Raw genomic sequence first — 20,142 nt, forward strand, 5'->3', positions numbered from 1 at the left:
TAAAAAGACCTCATGGATGCCACATGTACCACCCACCATGCAAGTAGGTCTGACCCTTTCAAATTACACACAGGCTGCGTAACTGTAACTATTCTTACTCCAGCCTCACCATATATGCAAGTTACAGTACCCCTCCACCTGACCTAATAAACGGGTGATTCTTAGGTTGTTTTTTTTTTAGGTGGGAGCCATAAGAGGGGCCATAATTCATACTGGGGGCAACCTTGCCATTAACCAATGAGATGTTTGGAATCGGTGAGCGACGGGGAGGGGGGACTCTGGGGGGCTAATCGGCTTTCAGCTGGGATCCTGTGGCCCCAATATACCCCCTTTACTGGAAGACCACTACCTCACTCCTGATTGCATGCTTATTTTACCACCCCCTGGTGGGGTCTCTTCTATACATACAGGAGGAGTTTTAAATGTGTTTGTAATGTTGCTAAATCCTTGTTAAGCAACCACACTGGGAAGGATGCCACGGACAAATGAAATTAACTAAGTGTAAACTAAGTTACAACACGTTTAAGAAAATGTGGGATAAAATCCGAAGCTGGTGCTTTTTTTGTACTTTGATCTATAACTGAAGCATTTCTTGGTACCAACAAACATGGTTAAAATTTCCAGAGGTTTTAAAAATAAAAAGCAAATAAAGTCACAACTGCTGGTTCGTGTACTGTAGAGCCGCCTCCAGTGCGGTGCCGTATAAAGTCGCTACTGCACACTGTAGAGCCACCTCCAGTGCGGTGCCGTCTAAAGTCGCTACTGCACACTTTAGAGCCGCCTCCAGTGCGGTGCCGTCTAAAGTCGCTACTGCACACTTTAGAGCCGCCTCCAGTGCGGTGCCGTCTAAAGTCGCTACTGCACACTTTAGAGCCGCCTCCAGTGCGGTGCCGTCTAAAGTCGCTACTGCACACTTTAGAGCCGCCTCCAGTGCGGTGCCGTCTAAAGTCGCTACTGCACACTGTAGAGCCGCCTCCAGTGCGGTGCCGTCTAAAGTCGCTACTGCACACTTTAGAGCCGCCTCCAGTGCGGTGCCGTCTAAAGTCGCTCCTGCACACTGTAGAGCCGCCTCCTGTGCGGTGCCGTCTAAAGTCGCTCCTGCACACTGTAGAGCCGCCTCCTGTGCGGTGCCGTCTAAAGTCGCTACTGCACACCGTAGAGCCGCCTCCAGTGCGGTGCCGTCTAAAGTCGCTCCTGCACACTGTAGAGCCGCCTCCTGTGCGGTGCCGTCTAAAGTCGCTACTGCACACTGTAGAGCCGCCTCCAGTGCGGTGCCGTCTAAAGTCGCTCCTGCACACTGTAGCGCCGCCTCCTGTGCGGTGCCGTCTAAAGTCGCTACTGCACACTGTAGAGCCGCCTCCAGTGCGGTGCCGTCTAAAGTCGCTCCTGCACACTGTAGAGCCGCCTCCTGTGCGGTGCCGTCTAAAGTCGCTACTGCACACTGTAGAGCCGCCTCCAGTGCGGTGCTGTCTAAAGCGCCGGGGAAATGGACCCGCTGACCTATCAGATGGCTGCCCACAGGAATGGAAAAACAGATCTTAAAATGCGCCAAGATTAATTAGTGGACTAAACCCCCTGTGTTACGAGGCTGGATCCCATCCACCGTCTCCAGCAGGTGGGAACCGGTTTACAAGGCTGAGGGTGGGACACACGTGGGCCGTGTGAGGGATGTACATCAGTTTGAGCCTTCTGAGCTTCATCCACTAATCCAGTGGTTCCCAAACTTTCTCTGCAGGGCCCCCCTTTCCTAGATAGGAACATTATTGAGCCCCCCCATTCAAACTACACAGGTTCAGATTCAAACTTTATTTGAAATACAACTCCCTTTTCTAATTGAGCGAAACAAATGCAATTGCAAAATACAAATGGTGCAATTTCACCACTGTGGGAGAAAAAAGAGCAATCAATTCAAAATAAAAGTCCAGCATAAGTTTGAAATTATGCAAATGCGGATTTAACATTCCTGTTAATATTCATTGGCGTACACAAATTAAAGTTTGTCTTACATTTACCGCATTTTGTTTTTAATGTTAGCCGCAGGTTTTAGCCTATACCATAGCACAAAACAACACTAAATCATACCCATTAACTGATAGTCTACCTGCACTTAATGTAGAAAATTTTAAACTTCGTTTTTCATGATATGGTTAGATTTTTTTTTTTTGTCCGGTGCTGCAAAATGTCGTGACGCGTCACAATTTCACATGGTACAAAAACCTTGAAGGAGCAAGACGACTTAAGACAGATTGTACAGCACCCCTCAGCCGGCTGAACAAACCATTCACACCTACAGGCAACTTGGCAAACTGGATTTCTCCCGAATATCACGTAAAGCAGTGAGAACTTGTTTTCAGTTAATTTACCTGGTAAAATACAGTTTAAATAAATTACATAAATGCTCTAATAGGACACGTAAGTTAGTGGTTCATTTATTGTTAGTTACTGTAATGTTGCGCTGCTTTATTTGTTTAATCGTCCAGTCTGTGAAGAGAACGGGAAACTGACTATGAGCCAATGCTCTTGTAAATTTCAAAGTACATTGCCCGTCCAAAAAAAAGGTCACCATTTGAATTTATATCAGCAAATACTTAAAAGCCAATGACTAGATCATTAGTACAGTCCTGCAACGTTATGCAGCAATAAAGTAAAGTCAGCTGAGTACCTGAATCTACTGAATGGCCAGGTTACACCTCCATCCATCATCAATGGATTTTTTCTTCCCTGTTGGCATGGGTATATTCCAGGACAAGAATGCCAAGATTCAATGGGTTCAAATTGTCAAAGAGTGGTTCAGGGAGCATGAGGAATCATTTTCATGCGTGACTTGGTCACCAGAGAGTTGTGACCTTAACCTCATTGAAGGTCTCTGGGATGTGATGAAGGAGGCTTTATGGAGGTTCAACTCACTTGTCAATACAGGATCTCAGTGACAAATGAATGCAAATCTGGATGAAAGTAAAGGGTGAGATGTTGCCTAAGCTTGTGGAAACAATGCCATGACAAATATGTGCTATGATCAAAGCTAAAGGCGGCCCAACAAAAAATTCAAATGGCGCCTTGGACGGGCAGTGTATGAGAAGAGAAAAAAACACGTAAGTGTGTATAAGCAACAAAAAAAAGGTCCATGAGTTTGTGTGTTTGTCTATAGTTATATTTAACTTTGATGGTACAGTTTTTATTTATGTATTTCTCTCTCGTCCTCAAAACATTCCAATACAATAAAAACACCAGAGTGAAAAATCCTCAATAATTTACCATTCTACAGCTGCGAAAACATATACTTCAAAAAAGCATACTTCAAACGGCATGCGTTTAACTAAGATAAATAATTAAATCAAAAACCTAAACCCTTGACAGCTGTTAAATTGCAGTGCCGCAAATGAAAAGTGATGGCTGACTGGATCTGGAGTGTGAACTCGGAGACGTGTCATAGAAACGCGGTCGATGGCCTTTCCGAAGTCGTGCCGCGGTTCTTAGGAAGGATCCAGATGGTTTATGACAGCTGGGTTCTACTGCGTAAGTCCTTGGTTAGAATCTGCAAGACCTTTAACCCCCCTCCCCCCCAAAGTGCACCAGGGGAGCCAGATAAGTGAACTGACCCTGTGCTTGGGCCCCAAGCATTGCTCTCACTGTGTGTGTGTGTGTGTGTGGATTATGTTTATATTACATTGTGGGGACCAAATGTCCCTCACAATGTGATAAAATTTTGATGTTGTGGGGACCATTTTTCAAGTCCCCACAAAGAACTGTGGATGCAATCAAAAAAGTAAAAATGCCAAAAGTCTTGTATTTTGTTTGGTTACTTATGGTTAAGGTTAGGGCTGGGTAGGGGTTATGGTCATTGTTGGGATTAGAGTTTTCCACATAGAAATTAATGGAGAGTCCCCACAAAGATATAATTACAAACCTGTGTGTGTGTGTGTTTGTGTGTCAAAGGAGAGCAAGGTGGTAAATACGAAAAACATTCCAATGTACTTGTGCAAATGGCAAATATGGCAAATAAAGCATCATTCCATTTCATGTTTCATTTCCTATGTGCTGATGGGAGTTTCACGGTGACCCGCTGACGTCTCTGTCTCGTCTTTTCCCCTTATAGAGCAACCGTGTGACCCTGAAGATGGACGTGTCGCACACTGAGCACTCTCACGTCATCGGGAAGGGCGGCAGCAACATCAAGAAAGTCATGGAGGACACCGGATGTCACATCCACTTCCCCGACTCGAACCGCAACAACCAGGCAGAGAAAAGCAATCAAGTTAGTGTTCGTTTTAGGGAATTACTTGTCTGTGTATTTCTGTGTGTGCACTCATGCACCTGCAAAAATTTGGATTCCTATGTATATATAAACATTTCACAAAATTAAATTCAGGTCAAGTTTATTGTCACTTTGTCATTTCATCCATTCAGCAGCGCAAGAGAGAGTTTGAAATTGGCGGTGGGGGGAAGCACAATAAAATTTAAATTTCAAGGTCTGTTTATTGGGGGGGATGAATGAACTTTTATTAAATATTGGAAGGTACAAGACCCCCCACAGTCCTGCTGTTCCTAAAACTCTGCACACATTAAACAAAGCTGAGTAATGCTTTACATTAACTGCACCTTCATATTGCATTCATAATGCATTCATAGAACATTCATAAGCAGCATGTATGCCTTAACATCCTAACATCCCTTATCAGCTTTAATATACATTAATAACAAACATAATATGATTATAATTTTTGTTATTATTGTATATTGCAGCTGTCATGTCTTGTTGAAGGTGTTATGAACGTAAGACATATTGAGGTATACTTACATGCTGCTTATTTATGTTCTATGAATGCATAAATGCATTATGAAGGTGCAGTTAGTGTTCTGTGAATGCATAAAGAATCTATTATTAATGTGCAGTCAGTGTAAAACATTATTCACAATTGCGTTTAGGACAGCTGGAACAAAGAACAGTTGAGCGATGAACACCAAACAGTTAGTACTCGATTAAAAAACAATAAACACTAGTACATAGCATGGACAGAGTGTAAATCAGGGGTGGCCAATCTTATCCGCAAAGGGCCGGTGTGTATGCGGTGTGTATGCGGTGTGTATGCGGTGTGTAACCTGTAGGTCAGCTGTTCAAACCCAGGTGTGAGGACTCTTCAGCCAGTCAGTCCTCTAATTAGTAATCTAACTAGGGAGTTGCAGCAAAAACCCGCATACACACCGGCCCTTTGCGGATAAGATTGGGCACCCCTGGTGTAAGTGAACAGCACAAGTACAGAGTAGGTATGAGTGTATCTAGAAATAAAAAAAAAAAATGAATAAGTAAATTTGCAGGTGAATGATGCAATACAAGGTTAGTGCCAGGGACTTTTAACTTCAAAGTGTAGTTGTTGTTAGCCTGCCATTCCCAGTACCAAGAAAACACTGAGATATCTGAACACAGACAGCGGGGGAGGAGAATCTGTTACCGTCAGGCCGCTTAGCGGGATGTAGACCAGCACATGTGCTGTTTCAGGCTTTGACAGAGTGGCAAACGTTCATATCAAGGAATGTCTGGAACTTATATGTCCTACACCCCCTACGGTCGGAGGAGAGCTAGAGAACAGGCTGTCGGCAGCCCTGACTGACGAAGCAAAATGCTTACAATGAAACAGATAAAGAAATGGTTGGTACCAGTCAGTCCTGATACACCAATGAAGTGGAAAAAAAGTAGAACTTTTTGTACTTAAACCTGATGATAAGAAACTGGCTTGGGCCATTTCCAGTGATGCCAGTGTGTAATTTTCACGGTTTCATTTGGAAGGGCAGATGAAAATGGAGCTGGTTTGTAAGGACTAAAGACTGACTGATTTTCATAGAAGGGCTTCAATCGGCTAGCATGGCTGTTCTTCGTGCCTTTTTAGAGAGCTTCTGGTCCTGATGCCATTTTGCTTCTAGATAAAATGTCGTAATACGGCACAAATGCTTCTCTTCTGCCACGCATTACAATACATGCTGGAAATGGATGAGGGCGTCGCATAAATCGAAGGACCATGTTGTTATGTGGTCGCAGCTGATCCACTATTGAAAAACGCTGAAGTTGGAAGCGCACTGACTAGCCTTTGTTTAATCAGTAATTTGTTTCAGATGTACATAGTTGAGAAAGAATTGGAATAGAAAGAAAATGGAAGAACGGATTTAAAAATGATGCCGCTGTCGGTCAGAGTGCGTGTCTGCGCATGTAAGGAATACTTACTGTACAGGGTAGTGTGTGTGTGTGTGTGTGTGTGTGTGTGTGTGTGTGTGTGTGTGTGTTAAGAATACTGTGGTTGTAGAGGATACTGTATGTCTGTGTGTGTGTTGAATAGGTAAGGAATACTGTGGTTATAAAGGGTACTGTGTGTGTGTGTGTGTGTGTGTGTGTGTGTGTGTGTGTGTGTGAGAGAGAGAGAGAGAGAGAGAGTTTATGAAGTTCATTTCCCATTCCTTCTCCACAGGTGTCCATAGCCGGCCAGCCAGGAGGTGTGGAAGCCGCCAGGGCCAGGATCAGGGTAATAAACCCGCTGCGGTCTCCACACAAGGCCTCCCGCGAGCAGATTTGTCAGGGCGCTGTCACACGCCGGTCAGCAGGCACATTTGGGGAGGACCTTAGAGGGAACCAGGGGTGGTGAGGTTGTCTCCCAGGGGTTAATGCACAGGAGCTGGAGATTTCCGTTTATTTTACATGTACAGCACTTCCCCTAGTTGCGTCTCCTGGTGTGGCATCACCGTGGTTACCGAAGCCTTGATGCGGCGCCCTGCCATCGCTGTGCTGCCATTTAGCATTTATCATCAGTCAGGTCTGTTAGTGTCCTGCTGTTGTCTGTGGGCTCCCAGTTTGGGGCGTCCTGGGACCCAAAAAATGGGGAAACGGCCCGGATTCCCATAAGTAATGATTTACTCTGACTTTCCCCATTATTTTGGTGATAATGGTCAAAAAAAAAAAGAACATGCATGGACCACACGTTTTCCCAGCATCTACCTGAAATTCGGCTAATCAAACTAAGTCTAATGCTGCTTCCTCTGAGCTTAAAGGCAAAGTGTATTTGACATTCGAGTCAACCTTGTGAAGTTCTCCGGCTGAGACGGAGCCCGGGATCCCGACAGTATTCATTTGATGGGGAACACATGGCGCCAATCGCAGGAGCCACTTAAAAACAATATAAGCCGGAGAGTCATGATATCCCAGGTCGGGTGGGCGTCGCCCTCCGCTCTTCCGCCGTTCGGCTCCTTCCAGACGCTCCTAGTGTTTCACCGGCACCAGAACTCCTGCCACGTGCTTCCTCTCCAAGGGGACCAAGAAAAACAAGCCGCAGCGCACCCCGCAATTCTCCGTATTTGCACAGGCTGCGAAGACGTAATTAGCCCGGCCCTTCTACCCGAAAGTACAGGGGGAGCCCCGACTACTACACCGTTGTTTATGAAGCGATTTGTAAAATAAGCCCCGAAAACCACACCGCCTCACCATCCCTCCAAGACACGCAGAACGGTACGGATCAAAAGCCCCTCCCCCTTCAGACGCTAGCTCCGCCCACAGCCTCCATTCTCACTTTAATGGGAGCGAGCACTGGGACACATTCCTTCCCCCCCACGTGACCCCCCCCTTTATGGGATCTGCAGGACCAGTAATCAAACACAGTGTATTTCCAACACAAAGAAAGAACCAGAAAACACTGAGGCTCATTTTCAGTTCCTTCATGTTTCGTGCGTCCGCCTTCAAATGTACGACCCGGGGAGTTAATGGCCCTTGTAACTAAGAGAACATTTCCCAGGGCTTAAAAGCAAGAGGTTCTGAAAAACTTTTCATCGACGGTTTGCGCTGACGGCAGTGAGATTGGCCATGTATGATAAATAAGCTTTTACAAAGAGGAGAGTGACCGCGTGCACCGAGGAGGCACCGAGGAGGCACCGAGGAGGCACCGAGGAGGCACCGAGGAGGCACCGAGGAGGCACCTCGAAGCCGTGCTTCTCGTTGGGTATCCGTGAATTTCCGCTCTAGTCTCCGCTCACGAACACATGTGGTTACCACCTTCCCCCACACGCAGGAGAGAAAGCTGAGCCATGGGGTTTTTTTATGGGGTATTTTTTAAAAAAAGACCATTCGGCCATTCAGCTGGTTCCTTATTTGGAAGAAGGCGCTCACCTCGTTCCCCTTTGTTAGGGATTCTGAACAGTGACACCTAGTGGGTGTATGAGGAAAGTCTCAGACGGTTACTAGCTACATATGTAAATATGTGAGTTCCACCAATACAAACACAGTAGGCCACGGTCCCACAGAATGCAAACCTGAAATTCATCACTTACAGAGTCATTTCCATTGAGGTTAAATGTACCTGTTAAATGCACATGCGTTACTTTGACAAGCGATCAGGGAATGCTGGGTTACCATGGAAACACAGCCACCGCTCATTTTCACATGCTCTACCTGCCCAGATTAATGCGCTATTTTCCAGTACTTCTACGTCTGCCTCTAGGTCTGACCACAGCTGTGTTGCAAAATGAGAAAAGAAACAGCACATTCAGAGTGATATTTAGGGGTACAGGGCAGCACTTGAGTACTGTAGTCAGCACTCTAGCCTCACACCTACATCCCCTCTTGTGGTGTTTCCATCTTGCCATCTTCTCTGATTATTAAGGTTTCTTCGGGTTCTCCTGTAGTCTCTGAATTACCTGTAGTGTGTGAACATGTGTGCCTTGTAAACTTACATTACTGCACTTGTAGTCCAGAATCTTGCAATGTTCTGAATTTCCCTTAGTTCACATATATTTAAAAAATGTGTTTATAATGATGTATAAGTTTCCCATTATGCTGAGTGAAAACATATTGGCATGTTCTCCATGCATCCAAGCTAAGATGCACATTGCTGCAAGTCACACTTGATTCTTCCCCAGATTATAGGTTTAAAAATTAGCCACACATTCTGTTGAGGGTGAATTCCTTTGACCTGAGTCACAACGGGAAATATTCTTCTGGTCTAGTTAATATGTTGTGTATGTAAATAGAGGGAGAAAAAAAATCAACTCTTTATACAATTTATTTCCTTAGTCGCTCAAGTTTAAAATGAGAAACAAGCGTTTAGGCTGTCTTTGCAAAAGGAATCCAAACATGCTGACGTCCCACAGCTAAATTTCTAGGGAAGCAGAAGAGAATCAGTTTAAGGCCTAAATTCCTTTGCGATTTTTCGCTACCTTTGCTCATTTGGGCATTTCTTTTACGCAGCCATCTTGAGAGTGATACAGAAAGTCAGGGGAAAACCTTTCCAATCCCCGTAAAACGAAACTGCACGTCAATTTGTACGCAAAGAATTAAAGTTGGTTTTTGGCGACTGCGGGGAAAAACTCAGATACTATGTTTGTAGTGCACCACCTAAAAATATGCTCAAATTATTATCTCCCCACGAATGTGAACATAAATGTAGGTTCTGGAACATGTGGGACTGATCATGGTTTCATTTTTGGTTACAGTAATTCATGTTGTTTACCATTTCTTGGCAGTGAGGTAACTAAGAGGTCCCCGTTCAGCAGGAGAGGGGACGCTGTGCCTGAAATCTTTCGCGTGGTCAGCTTTTTGATTAACGGGCATTTTTAAAAAAAAAACATTTTTAATGCAATGACTGACGTGGCGTTAGCGAGGGCTAAAGCCATGCCACTCCTCGCGGAAACCGTGCATGGCATTTGTCCCAGGCCGCAGCACGCACATATGGGCGTGTTTCACGGTTGTGCAGCCACGTAGGGTGAGGGACGCCTCTGGTATGGTTACTGGAAGCTGCCAGGCTCTTCCTCAACTGTCCAGGTCCAGTAACAATAAACCCAAAAAAAGCTGCAGGGCGAACTTATGGCTTCTGGGACCAAACCTGCATTTAATGACCATCTCTAGCTACAGACAGATTTACACCTTTGACAGATTTAGCTACTCACCTGCCCGCCAACAAACCAACAAATTACTGGTTGGAGGTCATTTATAATTCACAGCTGTTTTAAATGTTACGCAAGAGTCATGCTTACCACTGAGCCTTAGAAAACCTGCAGCGACGTTCATTGCCACATAAAATGGTTGATGTTAATATTGATTGTTGACAGATCTCGCCACTGCAGGTTCCCGATGAGATGATTCACGGTATGATTTAAGGCGTGTGTCAGGATTAAGGGGCGTTGGGGGCTGATTTCTGTGAGGCTGATTTCTGTGAGGTTTCCTCTTTCTCAGGAGCTGCTTCCGCTGGTGCTGATGTTCGAGCTCCCCATGTTGGTTCAGCTGAACCCAGACCCCAGCTCTCCGGCCATCCAACACATCTCGCAGACCTACAGCATCTCCGTGTCTTTCAAGCAGCGTTCTAGGCTCTACGGAGCCACCGGGGTGGTCAGAGGCTCGCAGAACAACGCAGCAGCGGTCAAGGTGTGCCACGGCCGATCCACGTGCAAAGCTAGTGAGGGGTCTGCTTTAAATCACCCCCCTGCCCCGCCCATCATCTGCATTATACAGATGATCCAGATGGATGGATAGATGGATGTTTGGTTTGTAGAGGATTGCGTTTGAGGGTGAAAATGGGCTCACAGCCTACAATCATTCTTGTAAATGAGCAGTTTTAGGGCCCTCTACCCCCCCCCCCCCACCTCCCGCCCCCGTCCTTGGCCTGGCTGCTGCTGACAGTGGGGGAGGCCGTAGCCACTCGTGGTTTTGCAGTATGTCCGGTATGTAGGGGGAGCCATGGCGGAACGGCAGGCGCCAAGATGGCCTCAACGGTGGAAGAGGGGGAGCTCCTGCGGAGCCCTGCCCCCAGTGTTTCGGGGGGGGGGGGTCAGAGCCAATCTGAGAGGCTTGGTCACACTGGGAACTCGTCGTGTCCAACTGTGGCTCAGATCTCCAGGGTTCCTCCTTGGTTTCCTCTGAGCCCAAAAACGCTTAGTGATGTGACGTTCTAGAGTCCCCTTTTGACCGCGGTATCCTATGAGTAACACGTCTCCATGGGAACGCACCGTCTGTCTCATCCATTGGGGACAGGATCAAAGACTGCGGTCCTATGCTGTTAGATTGCTTTTCTCTCAATGTCAGTTAAGCATTGACCATCTTTTGTGTAATTGCATTTATTGTGTATAATATATACTTGCACTTTAAATCTGTACTTCTGATCTGTGATTTGTGTTAATTTGTGTTTAGCAGAAGGACATATAGAGTAAGATTTTCATTGTAGGCCAGACTGTTCACTTTGCTCATGACCGATAAATGACCTTGTCGATCTCGATGACAATGACCCTGATGTTCTCGCTTGCAGAGGGGCACGGCTTTGCTGCTGGAGCACCTGGCTGGTAGCCCCAGTGCAGTCTCGGTGAGCACGCAGCTGGACATCGCCCCGCAGCACCACCTCTTCATGATGGGCCGCAACGGCAGCAACGTCAAGCACATCATGCAGAAGACGGGGGCCCAGATCCACTTCCCCGACCCCAACAGCCCCCAGAAGAGGTCCACCGTCTACCTCCAGGGCACCATAGACTCGGTCTGCCTGGCGCGCCAGTACCTCATGGTAAACGCTTTCTCATTCCGCCCCCGAAGCTGTAACCGGGCCCGGCCATCCTCTCCTGGCTCTTTTGTCTTGCGTGGTCCCCCTCCAAACAGACATGCTCCAAGCCAAAAATACTGGAAACTTTCAGAAATTGGAAAAAAAAAAGAAAAACATAAAAAAAGAGACTGTATAAACACAGGATCTTCGTCTGGAACACACAAGTTGAGAACATTCTCTGTGCTGTATGAAAACAAAGTAATTACGTTGTGGAGATTGCTTACTTCCCCACAGTTATTTATTCCTCACCCAGAAAGCGATCGCTCTGCGATCGCAGGGGCCGGCAGTGATCGTTACATCGCTGCACAGCTTTCATCCCGCCACCGCAAGCGGAATCCTGTGGCAGATTTGTATTCTGATGTGAATAAGCAAGACTCGGGTCATTCTGCTTATATCTTGGCTTGAGAGTGATATGTTGGTGGACCGGAGGCTGGCGTGTCTTGAAACGGTCGTGGCGATGGCCGAGGCTGTTGCCCACGAGTGGCGTTGCCGCGGTGACATATTCCGAAGCCGGAGAAAAAACAGGCGTACCGTCGGTGCCAAGGAGAAGTGGGGGGTGGGTCCACCCGAACGTGATTAACTGTATTCTGGCACGTTCCGCAGAAGATGATGGATTATCACAGCACAGCTCAGGGCTGGCTGTGTAGCGGAGCGCGGGGGGCAGGGGGGTCGCCAGGGAAGCTAGGGCACGAGTTTGAAGCCTGCCGTGAGCTTCATGCGCATGTCTGCACCCTCCCCCCCCCCCCCCCCCAGGGCTGCCTGCCACTGGTGCTGATGTTCGACATCAAGGAGGACGTGGAGGTGGAGCCCCAGTGCATCACGTCCTTGATGGAGCAGCTTGATGTTTTCATCAGCATCAAGCCCAAGCCCAAACAGCCCAGCAAGGTAACATCGCCGCCCCCCCCACCCCCCACCCAAAGCCACAGTCACGCTCTTTTAACCAAGCGCAAGAAACTGGAAGTTCTGTCCGCTTGGCGGGTTTCTTGCTTTTGCACTAATCCCGCGAGCCTGACGCGGCAGTTGCCAGTTAGACGTTATGACGTTATATGACGTTATACGAGATACTTAACCTCACTGAACATGAGAGCGGCAATGAAAACTGCCCTATTTGTGCAAGGACATCCAGGAAACTGAGGAGCATAATAAAAATATTTTACATACTTTATTGACATAATTTAGTCATTTAGAGAATCATCTAGAGATAAGCTAGAAGGCATACCATACCTTATCTATTTCGTACATTTTTACGTGAAAAGAATCCATGTTGCAAATGTTGATTATCTCCTTTACTCTTATCTGAACTGGATTCATGATCCCTTTGCGATTCAGATGATGAAGATCACCTTTTAAGGTCAAACATTTGCATTTCATTACGCTTCTGTTCCTCACAGATGCCCTGCAGGTATTTATAGCGGTTAGCGGTGTTGAGTCGGGGGTGTGCATCTGTGCTTTGTTTGGCAGTCAGTACCTTTCCCTACCTTGATCCCGAAAGACTGTCCCACGCAGCTGTGCGATGCCCGAGAGCACCGGCTCTGTTACTACATTGGGGCTTGGTCAGAGGGGGGCGCTGTTCTCCTGTGGTCTCCCTTAGGGAGCCTCCCGCAATGCTGCCCTTGCAAATGGCCCTTTTAGTGTAGTTTCCGAAATACTGATTGTTGTAACGCAGGGTTTCTCAGTTCCGGTCCTGGAGGGCCAGTCTGCTTCACAGTTTGTAGATTTCCCTGCTCAGATGCACCTTATTCAGCTCATCAGCCAATTGCCAGATTTAGTAGGTGTGTGAGCTGGGAAATCTGCAAACTGTGTCACAGACTGGCCCTCCAGGACTGAAATTGGGGAACCCTGTTCTAAAGGTCTAAGTCAGGTGTGCCCAACTCCAGTCCTGGGGGGCCGGAGCCCTGTGTAGCTTAGCTCTTCCCCTCTTCCACCATAACTGATTCAGCTCAAGAGCTGTGTGGTAGTTAGTGAGGAGTTGAATCAGGTGTGTTAAATGAGGGGAAACCAGAAAATGTGCAGGCCTCTGGCCCCCCAGGACTGGAGATGGGCACCCCTGGTGTAAGTCGAGGTAGGCAGAGGAAAAAGTTACAAAAAGCACTTAAGTACTCAAACAGTATCCAGTAAAAAATAATACTCAATAATGGGTCCACTTTGAAACAAAACCTGAGTCACTCAGCAGTTGAAAGCATATTTATATCTTATTCATCCTTATGGGGAAATTGGGTACTTTTCACATAGTCCCTCTTGCTCCCCATGAGAAACACAGACACGTATACAGGTGAGAGCACTCAGACAGCAGGGCTAACCAGTATCCAGCTCCCTGGAGCAATCGAGACTAAGAGCCTTGCTCGAGGACCTAATGGTGACATCACTGTGTCGTCTCCGGACCATGACCTTCCAATCACGGGCACTGAGTCCTATCCTGCAAAATCGTATACAGTCCCTGTAGAGCTGGTAGGATGACTAACCTGCCGTTTCTGTGTCTTTCACATGGTGACCCAGTCTGTGATCGTGAAGAGCGTGGAGAGGAATGCCCTGAGTATGTACGAGGCCAGGAAGTTCCTGCTGGGTCTGGAGAACAACGGCGTGTCTGCTCTCCCTGGCGGAGGTGGCGGCTGCGGGGCCGGGAGTCCCCCTGCAATCATCTGCCCTGTGGGCCTCGACATTCTGGCCTCAGCGGGTCTGGGGCTCAGCGGTCTGGGTGAGAAGGATGACCGTGACCCTGCGGCTCAGCTGCTCTGCCAGGCGACTGGCTGTAGACTCCAGCCTCGCGTCTCCGTCAGTGTTTAACAAGCACTGTGTTTGAGATGCGACAGCTTAAGCCCGGCTAAAGCACGTGGCTCTGATCCCCGTGAACCCGCTGCCCCCTGGGCGATACGTGTGCTAGCCCCCAGTAACTGCGGTGGCCTCTTCCAGATTGCAGCCTGCTGCGCCAAAGCAATCCGGGCCATATTTTTAGATTTAAATGTGCATTTGCTGCCCGCAATCCAGAATTGAATTTTTTATTTTTTTGTATCTGTGTGAATATATGAAGTGAAAAGCTTGGAGCTGGTAGTGGTACGTAATGTTTTCGGGGGTTAAGACGACATCGGCATGTGTGTTAAGGTCTTCTAGGCCCTGCGGCCGCCTCCCTGAGCGGCAGCTCCGCCCCCAACACGCTGCTGAACGCCCTGAACAGCTCGGTGAGCCCCTTGCAGCCCCCCAGCATCGGAGGCCCCACCGCCAGCCCGGTTTTGTGGCCCAGCTCACTCACCAGCCCGTCTAGCGCTCCGGGTGAGAACGCCGTCACGGGGTCTGGGGTCTCGTGGAAATGCGTGTGCGCAGTAACGAGAGCGTAGTCGAGAGTGACACAGGAACAGGAAGCGAGAGTCAAACGGCCAGTAAAGACGCACGGCGCAGGTCACATGCTCGGGGCACATTTTTGGAGCTCGTTCGGTTCTCTAGACATACTCTGACAGGTCCTGTGTTTGTCTCAGGATTCTCGTCGCCGCTGATGATTCACCCAGCAACGCAAGCCACCCTCACAAGCATCCTCCTGTCCGGGGTTCAGGGCTACGCCCACAGCACCCCGTCTCCACCCCCGGGGCTGGCCCCCATAGATGCGAAGGTCAACGGGGTCACGGACTGCGGCAAGACGGCCTCCTCCCTCAACGGTCACGTGAAGGTGCCCGTGCGTCTCTTTCGACGTGCTGCAAGGCTGATGTATTGCTGCTGCTCTTATTGGTTTCTCTATTGTACTGCATCCAAGCGTTATTAACATAAGTGCCCTGATTTCAGGCCAATGTTGGTTTTTTTTTTTCGAAAAGAGGAAAACTGGCAGTCACCAGCTACTCACAGAAAAGGAAAAGCCCTCAAGCCTACAGCTGGGCTAAAGTCAGCTCACAGTGGGGTTAAACCAGGTCTTAGTGGCTGTAAATGCTAAACCAGGTTCCAGTGGACATAAGTCCAACCACAGTGAGTCTAAACCATCTCAGTCAGCATACATCAACCATAGCAGGTTTAAACCAGGTTCCAGTGGACATAAGTCCAACCACAGTGGGTCTAAGTCCAACCATAGCAAGTCTAATCAATCTCACAGTGGGTCTAAGTCCACTAGTCTGGTTAAACCGTCGTGCAGCAGGCCTAAGTCTGATGGTAGTGCGGCTAAATCTGATAATATTGTTGATAAACCAGGTCATTACGGGGTTAATCCAGTTCAGACTGGGCCAAAGCTTGATCACAGAGGAGCTAAGCTGCCTCACATTGAGCCGAAGTCTGATCACAGTGGACCTAAGTGAGATCATAGCTGGAGTAACACACAATGTCTCTATAAGTACACGCGTATAACATAGTGGATATGACAATAAACAGGACATGGATTAGCCATGTCCTGCAATAGCTGCTCCCAGCATCTTGTAGTGCCGCCAAACTTTCCCTTAAACATGAATAACAAGGTAAAGTAATAAAGTCAATGTGAGTCAGGTTAGGCTGATCACTGCCTGTTCCTCATTACACCTTTCATCGTAATGCTGTGTTGTGCTGCTACTCCTTTAATGACTCTCAGTCCTCGAGTCTCCAGGGAGCCCCCACTCCCACCCCCCCCCCCCCCCCCCACCTCGGCATACCTGTTACGATGGTTTAGTCTTGGTTATATAAACTTTGCAATGCTCAGAGTGGCCACAAAAGGAATCAGCTCACCAGCCTGGGAGTGTTTTAGGCGTGAATTTTCTCTTGAAGGATTTGGGGGGAGAAAAGCCCGCTTTTTTGCGTGCTGTTATTTTGCTTGAGGTCACGATCATCTGACTCTCGTCTTTGTCTCAAGAGCTTGGAAAAACAAGAGGGGGGGGGGGAGCCCAGAATCCTGGCTGTGTTTTGCGATGCATCCAACGGCTCGTTGCTGCATTAACCCGTCTCTGTCGGTCTCCCTCCCTCCCACCCGCCCGCATGTGCGTGCAGCTCCCCAGCTCGGTCTACAGCCGCATGTCGGCCTCGTCGCTGGCCGAGAAGGTGCTGAGCGCCAAGCATGGAGATTCCGTAAAGGACACTGGTGGCCATTGTCCCGGCGAGTCTCTCTCAAGCAAGTCCAGCCCAGATGAAGGTACAGGCCCATAAAAGATTGTCTCCAAAGGTCTGTCTGAATGTCCTAATGTTTATAAATGATCTCTCTTGGGTTGGGTGTGGCTGTTGTTTAATGCTTTGCCGGTTGAGTGAGATGATCAGTCAGACACGGCTCAGCTCCGTCATTCCATCCCGCCGTGTGCTGCTTGTTTGACTTGGCTCCACCAGTGTGAGATCGTCAGATGTTCAGGCGAGGAGTTAATCAAACGTGATACCCGGAGAACAGGCTGGCTAGCCAAGACGGCTTACGCTAAATTCTTTCCCGCTGAGGCGAGAGTCCTGCCCTGCCCGGCTCTTCTGACTTCCCGTGGTCTGCTGTTAGAATTATCTACACGGCCAGAAACCAGCTGAAACGGCCATGCCCGCTTTGCGTTCCAGGGTCCAATGACGCGTTCGTGGAGGTGGGCATGCCGAGGAGCCCCTCCCACTCTGCCAACAGCAGTGATCTCAAGCAAATGCTGTCGTCCTGCAAGACGGCGTCTGCCGGCAAGCGGCAAGCCGTGGAGCTCCTGCAAGGCACCAAGAACTCCCACCTTCAGTACGTCTCCCCAAGGCCACGTCAGGCCCACCACCAATGAGCTAGATGTTTATGTTTACGCTAGTTTTATTTAGCAGATGCTTTTGTCTAGAGCAGTGTGTTCCAATCAGGTCACATTATTATAATTAAGACCAATATCCCAGGGTTTTCCGATGCTGCTTCTGCCAAAACTAGCTGACCTTTGTTCAAACCATGCATTTCTTAATTACACCAATCGGACGAGCAAATATGACAAGCAAAAGGCCCATTAAAAATGTATGAGCTGCTAGCTGCCTCAACAGGTTCTCAGTGTTTAACCGACAGTGTTTATCCTGTATAAATCCGTCTGAATCATCATTAGGCTGGTAACAGTTATTAAATGAACAGCATATTTAATAGCTAATTAATATGCAAATATCCATGAAAACATAGTTTTGTTAAATTGCAGTCAGAATCTTGTCTTACTTAAACATTTGCAGTAAGTACCCGCATGTCGTGATGAGAATTCCTCCGGGTACTCCGGATTCCCCTCCAAAAACATGTAGAGATTAACTGGAGTTACCTAACTGCCCGTAGGTGTGCATGTGCGAGCGTACACTGCGACGGGTTGGCGCCCATCCTGGGTTATTCCCTGCCTTGCATCTGTAGCTCTTCCCCCCCCCCCACAGCAGTGTATTTTCCCATGATGCATCTGCCTGCTCAGCAATCCCAGCTGAAGCTGATTACTGATCTGTGCCTCTCATCACAATACTCTATACTGCCCTTCCTGCCACTGAGCAGTCCGTTTGGCATGAACCGTGCCGGTAAACACCCGGCTGAACAAACAGGCGTTTATTAACATCAGTCAGCCTTGCAGCCATTTCCACATTATGCTGCCCGTTCATCAGATAATAAAAACCAGAGGCATAATGTCCATCCTCTCTCTTCTTGTGGAGGTAGTTCTACTTATCTGTTTCACTTTTTGTTGATCTCTTGGTACAATAATATTATTTGAATTTGTACACATACAGCAAATGTATGGAATGTTGCCGACAGTGTCAGAAGGCATCAGGACTGTGAGTTAGGGCCTTTATGGGTGTGATTTGTTTACCCAGTTCAGAGACTTGCTGTCAGATCTGAGGGAACGTTAGAAGGATCTCTGAGAACCTGGGTGTGGTGCTGTCAGGCCAGCGTGTTCCAGGTTGGACATGAGCTCAGCACTGACACTGCTTTTCCTTACCTCGCTGGTTCCAGTATGGGCTTTTGTGGCAGTTTCCAGTAAGAGGTCTGGAAAGTTCACTACTCACTTCTTTATATTTTCCAGCAAAGAGGCAGACGGCGTACTGCTACATTGTAGCTTTCCTGGGATGGAAACAAACATGAGGCGCATTAGCATGAAGGACTCTTAGCTTTGCTGTTTTGGTTGAAGAAGCTCTGAAAAAGATATTTTAAGGGGTTACAGTTTGTTCCTGGATGGCATATAAGACGGCATGTGGCCGTAAGGCTACATAAAGCAGGCCGCTAACATTCAGTGTAGCATGGGTTCCCACTCAAAGCGCTAACGTCTCTTTCTTCCACCAGCTCAGATTGCCTGCTCTCAGATTCAGACTCGAGTGCCTCCGAGGGCCCCGTGGCGGACAAACGGGCCCCCGGCAGCGAGCGGGCGGCCGAGAGGGCGGCCCAGCAGAACTCCGAGAGGATTCGCTTGGCACCGCAAACCTCCTTCGCTAACATGCAGGTACTTCCCGTAAACCAGGTCTCCATTGAAGAAACTCATGTATGCAGAAGAAACTCACTTAATCCACGGGAGCGTTAGAAAATTAATGGAAGTCCTTCGTTGGACTGCAGTGAGTCTTGGTTCCCACTAGTGTAACATATGACGAGAAAGCCTGACTTTAGGTTATAGGTGGTCTGATCTGAAATACATCAATCCATCGTGTGCTGTGAAAGGCTGCTAAGGAGCTTCTGCATCTGATTTTTTTTTTTATGTTAATGCCGACAGAATATGTCCCTCCATAACTGTAACATGAACAATGGACATGAGGGATGTTACCAACAAATCATTTTATTCGTTGTTTTTTTATTTTCTCCCCCCCAGAAACTAAAGATTTAGGAATTTGTTGTTATTGGTTTATAATCTGTTTGTAAGGTTTTTTTTTGGTCTGTGGTGACCAATCATTTGTTGGAATGAAGTGAGTGTCAATGAACGATGACCAACGAACACAGAAATGCAGGATTGTGTGCGAGGAACATCCTGTCTCCGAATGGCCTCCTCCAGAGGGCCACTCTTACATATTTCAGCTGTTTTTCTCATGACTTCATTCCCAGCCGTTTTGAGCAACACGCGCTGTTCACGCTTTGAGCTTTTACAGACCAAAACGTCACCAAGGGATGAATAAAAAAAAAAAAACTGACAGAATTGGACGTGACAGAGATAAGGTTTAGTCTGAATCGCTCGGTGCTGGAAGCAAGAAGCTGTTGCTGATCTCAAAGACCAGGCCCTTTGTATTGCGGAAACATCTCGCTTTCTTTTTTTTTCCAGGCATTTGATTATGAACAGAAAAAGCTGTTGGCAACAAAAGGTAGGAGGAGATTTCGCAATATCACAATTCACCCTGCACTTCGAATTCAGTTCATGTCAACATTCTAAGAGGAATTTTTCTGCCACTTTATTAAAATATTTAAACGGCTAACAGGAATGGTAACAAATGATGATATCCAGTGTGTTTAGTTTACTATGTTGGCTACGAATGGGGCAATACTACTGTCCGAAAGGAGAAAATCTTGCTTGGCTTGCTTTGGTATGTCATTATCTCTCTATTTCTGATTTACAGTAAACATCAAGCCTATAATAAAAGATTTCCTAACTACTTACTTGTTGTGGCTTCTAACTTTCTCACTGCCTGACTCAGCCAATGAGCTTGCTGATGAAAACCTATTATTAGACAACCCAGATCAAAGGTGCAGCATGAGATGCCGGGACAGACTTGCTTACTAGGC

The 20,142-nt window shown here is 47.6% G+C and overlaps 1 protein-coding gene across 2 annotated transcripts in view; it reads left to right on the top strand.

Moving 5' to 3' along the window:
• Nucleotides 1-20,142, top strand: part of LOC111853646 (protein bicaudal C homolog 1) — a 63,850-nt gene that overhangs the window by 37,297 nt on the left and 6,411 nt on the right. For both annotated transcript variants that reach the window (XM_023830789.2, XM_072703893.1), the window contains exons 5-16: nucleotides 4,097-4,255; nucleotides 6,459-6,512; nucleotides 10,205-10,393; nucleotides 11,271-11,519; nucleotides 12,309-12,440; nucleotides 14,052-14,250; nucleotides 14,655-14,822; nucleotides 15,026-15,213; nucleotides 16,485-16,626; nucleotides 17,025-17,184; nucleotides 18,724-18,880; nucleotides 19,685-19,724. In XM_023830789.2, coding sequence (XP_023686557.1) covers nucleotides 4,097-4,255; nucleotides 6,459-6,512; nucleotides 10,205-10,393; nucleotides 11,271-11,519; nucleotides 12,309-12,440; nucleotides 14,052-14,250; nucleotides 14,655-14,822; nucleotides 15,026-15,213; nucleotides 16,485-16,626; nucleotides 17,025-17,184; nucleotides 18,724-18,880; nucleotides 19,685-19,724 — 1,837 coding nt within the window. The remainder of the gene's footprint in view (nucleotides 1-4,096; nucleotides 4,256-6,458; nucleotides 6,513-10,204; nucleotides 10,394-11,270; nucleotides 11,520-12,308; nucleotides 12,441-14,051; nucleotides 14,251-14,654; nucleotides 14,823-15,025; nucleotides 15,214-16,484; nucleotides 16,627-17,024; nucleotides 17,185-18,723; nucleotides 18,881-19,684; nucleotides 19,725-20,142) is intronic.

Source organism: Paramormyrops kingsleyae, chromosome 20 (assembly GCF_048594095.1).
Source record: "Paramormyrops kingsleyae isolate MSU_618 chromosome 20, PKINGS_0.4, whole genome shotgun sequence".
In the NCBI taxonomy this organism is placed as follows: Eukaryota; Metazoa; Chordata; class Actinopteri; order Osteoglossiformes; family Mormyridae; genus Paramormyrops; species Paramormyrops kingsleyae.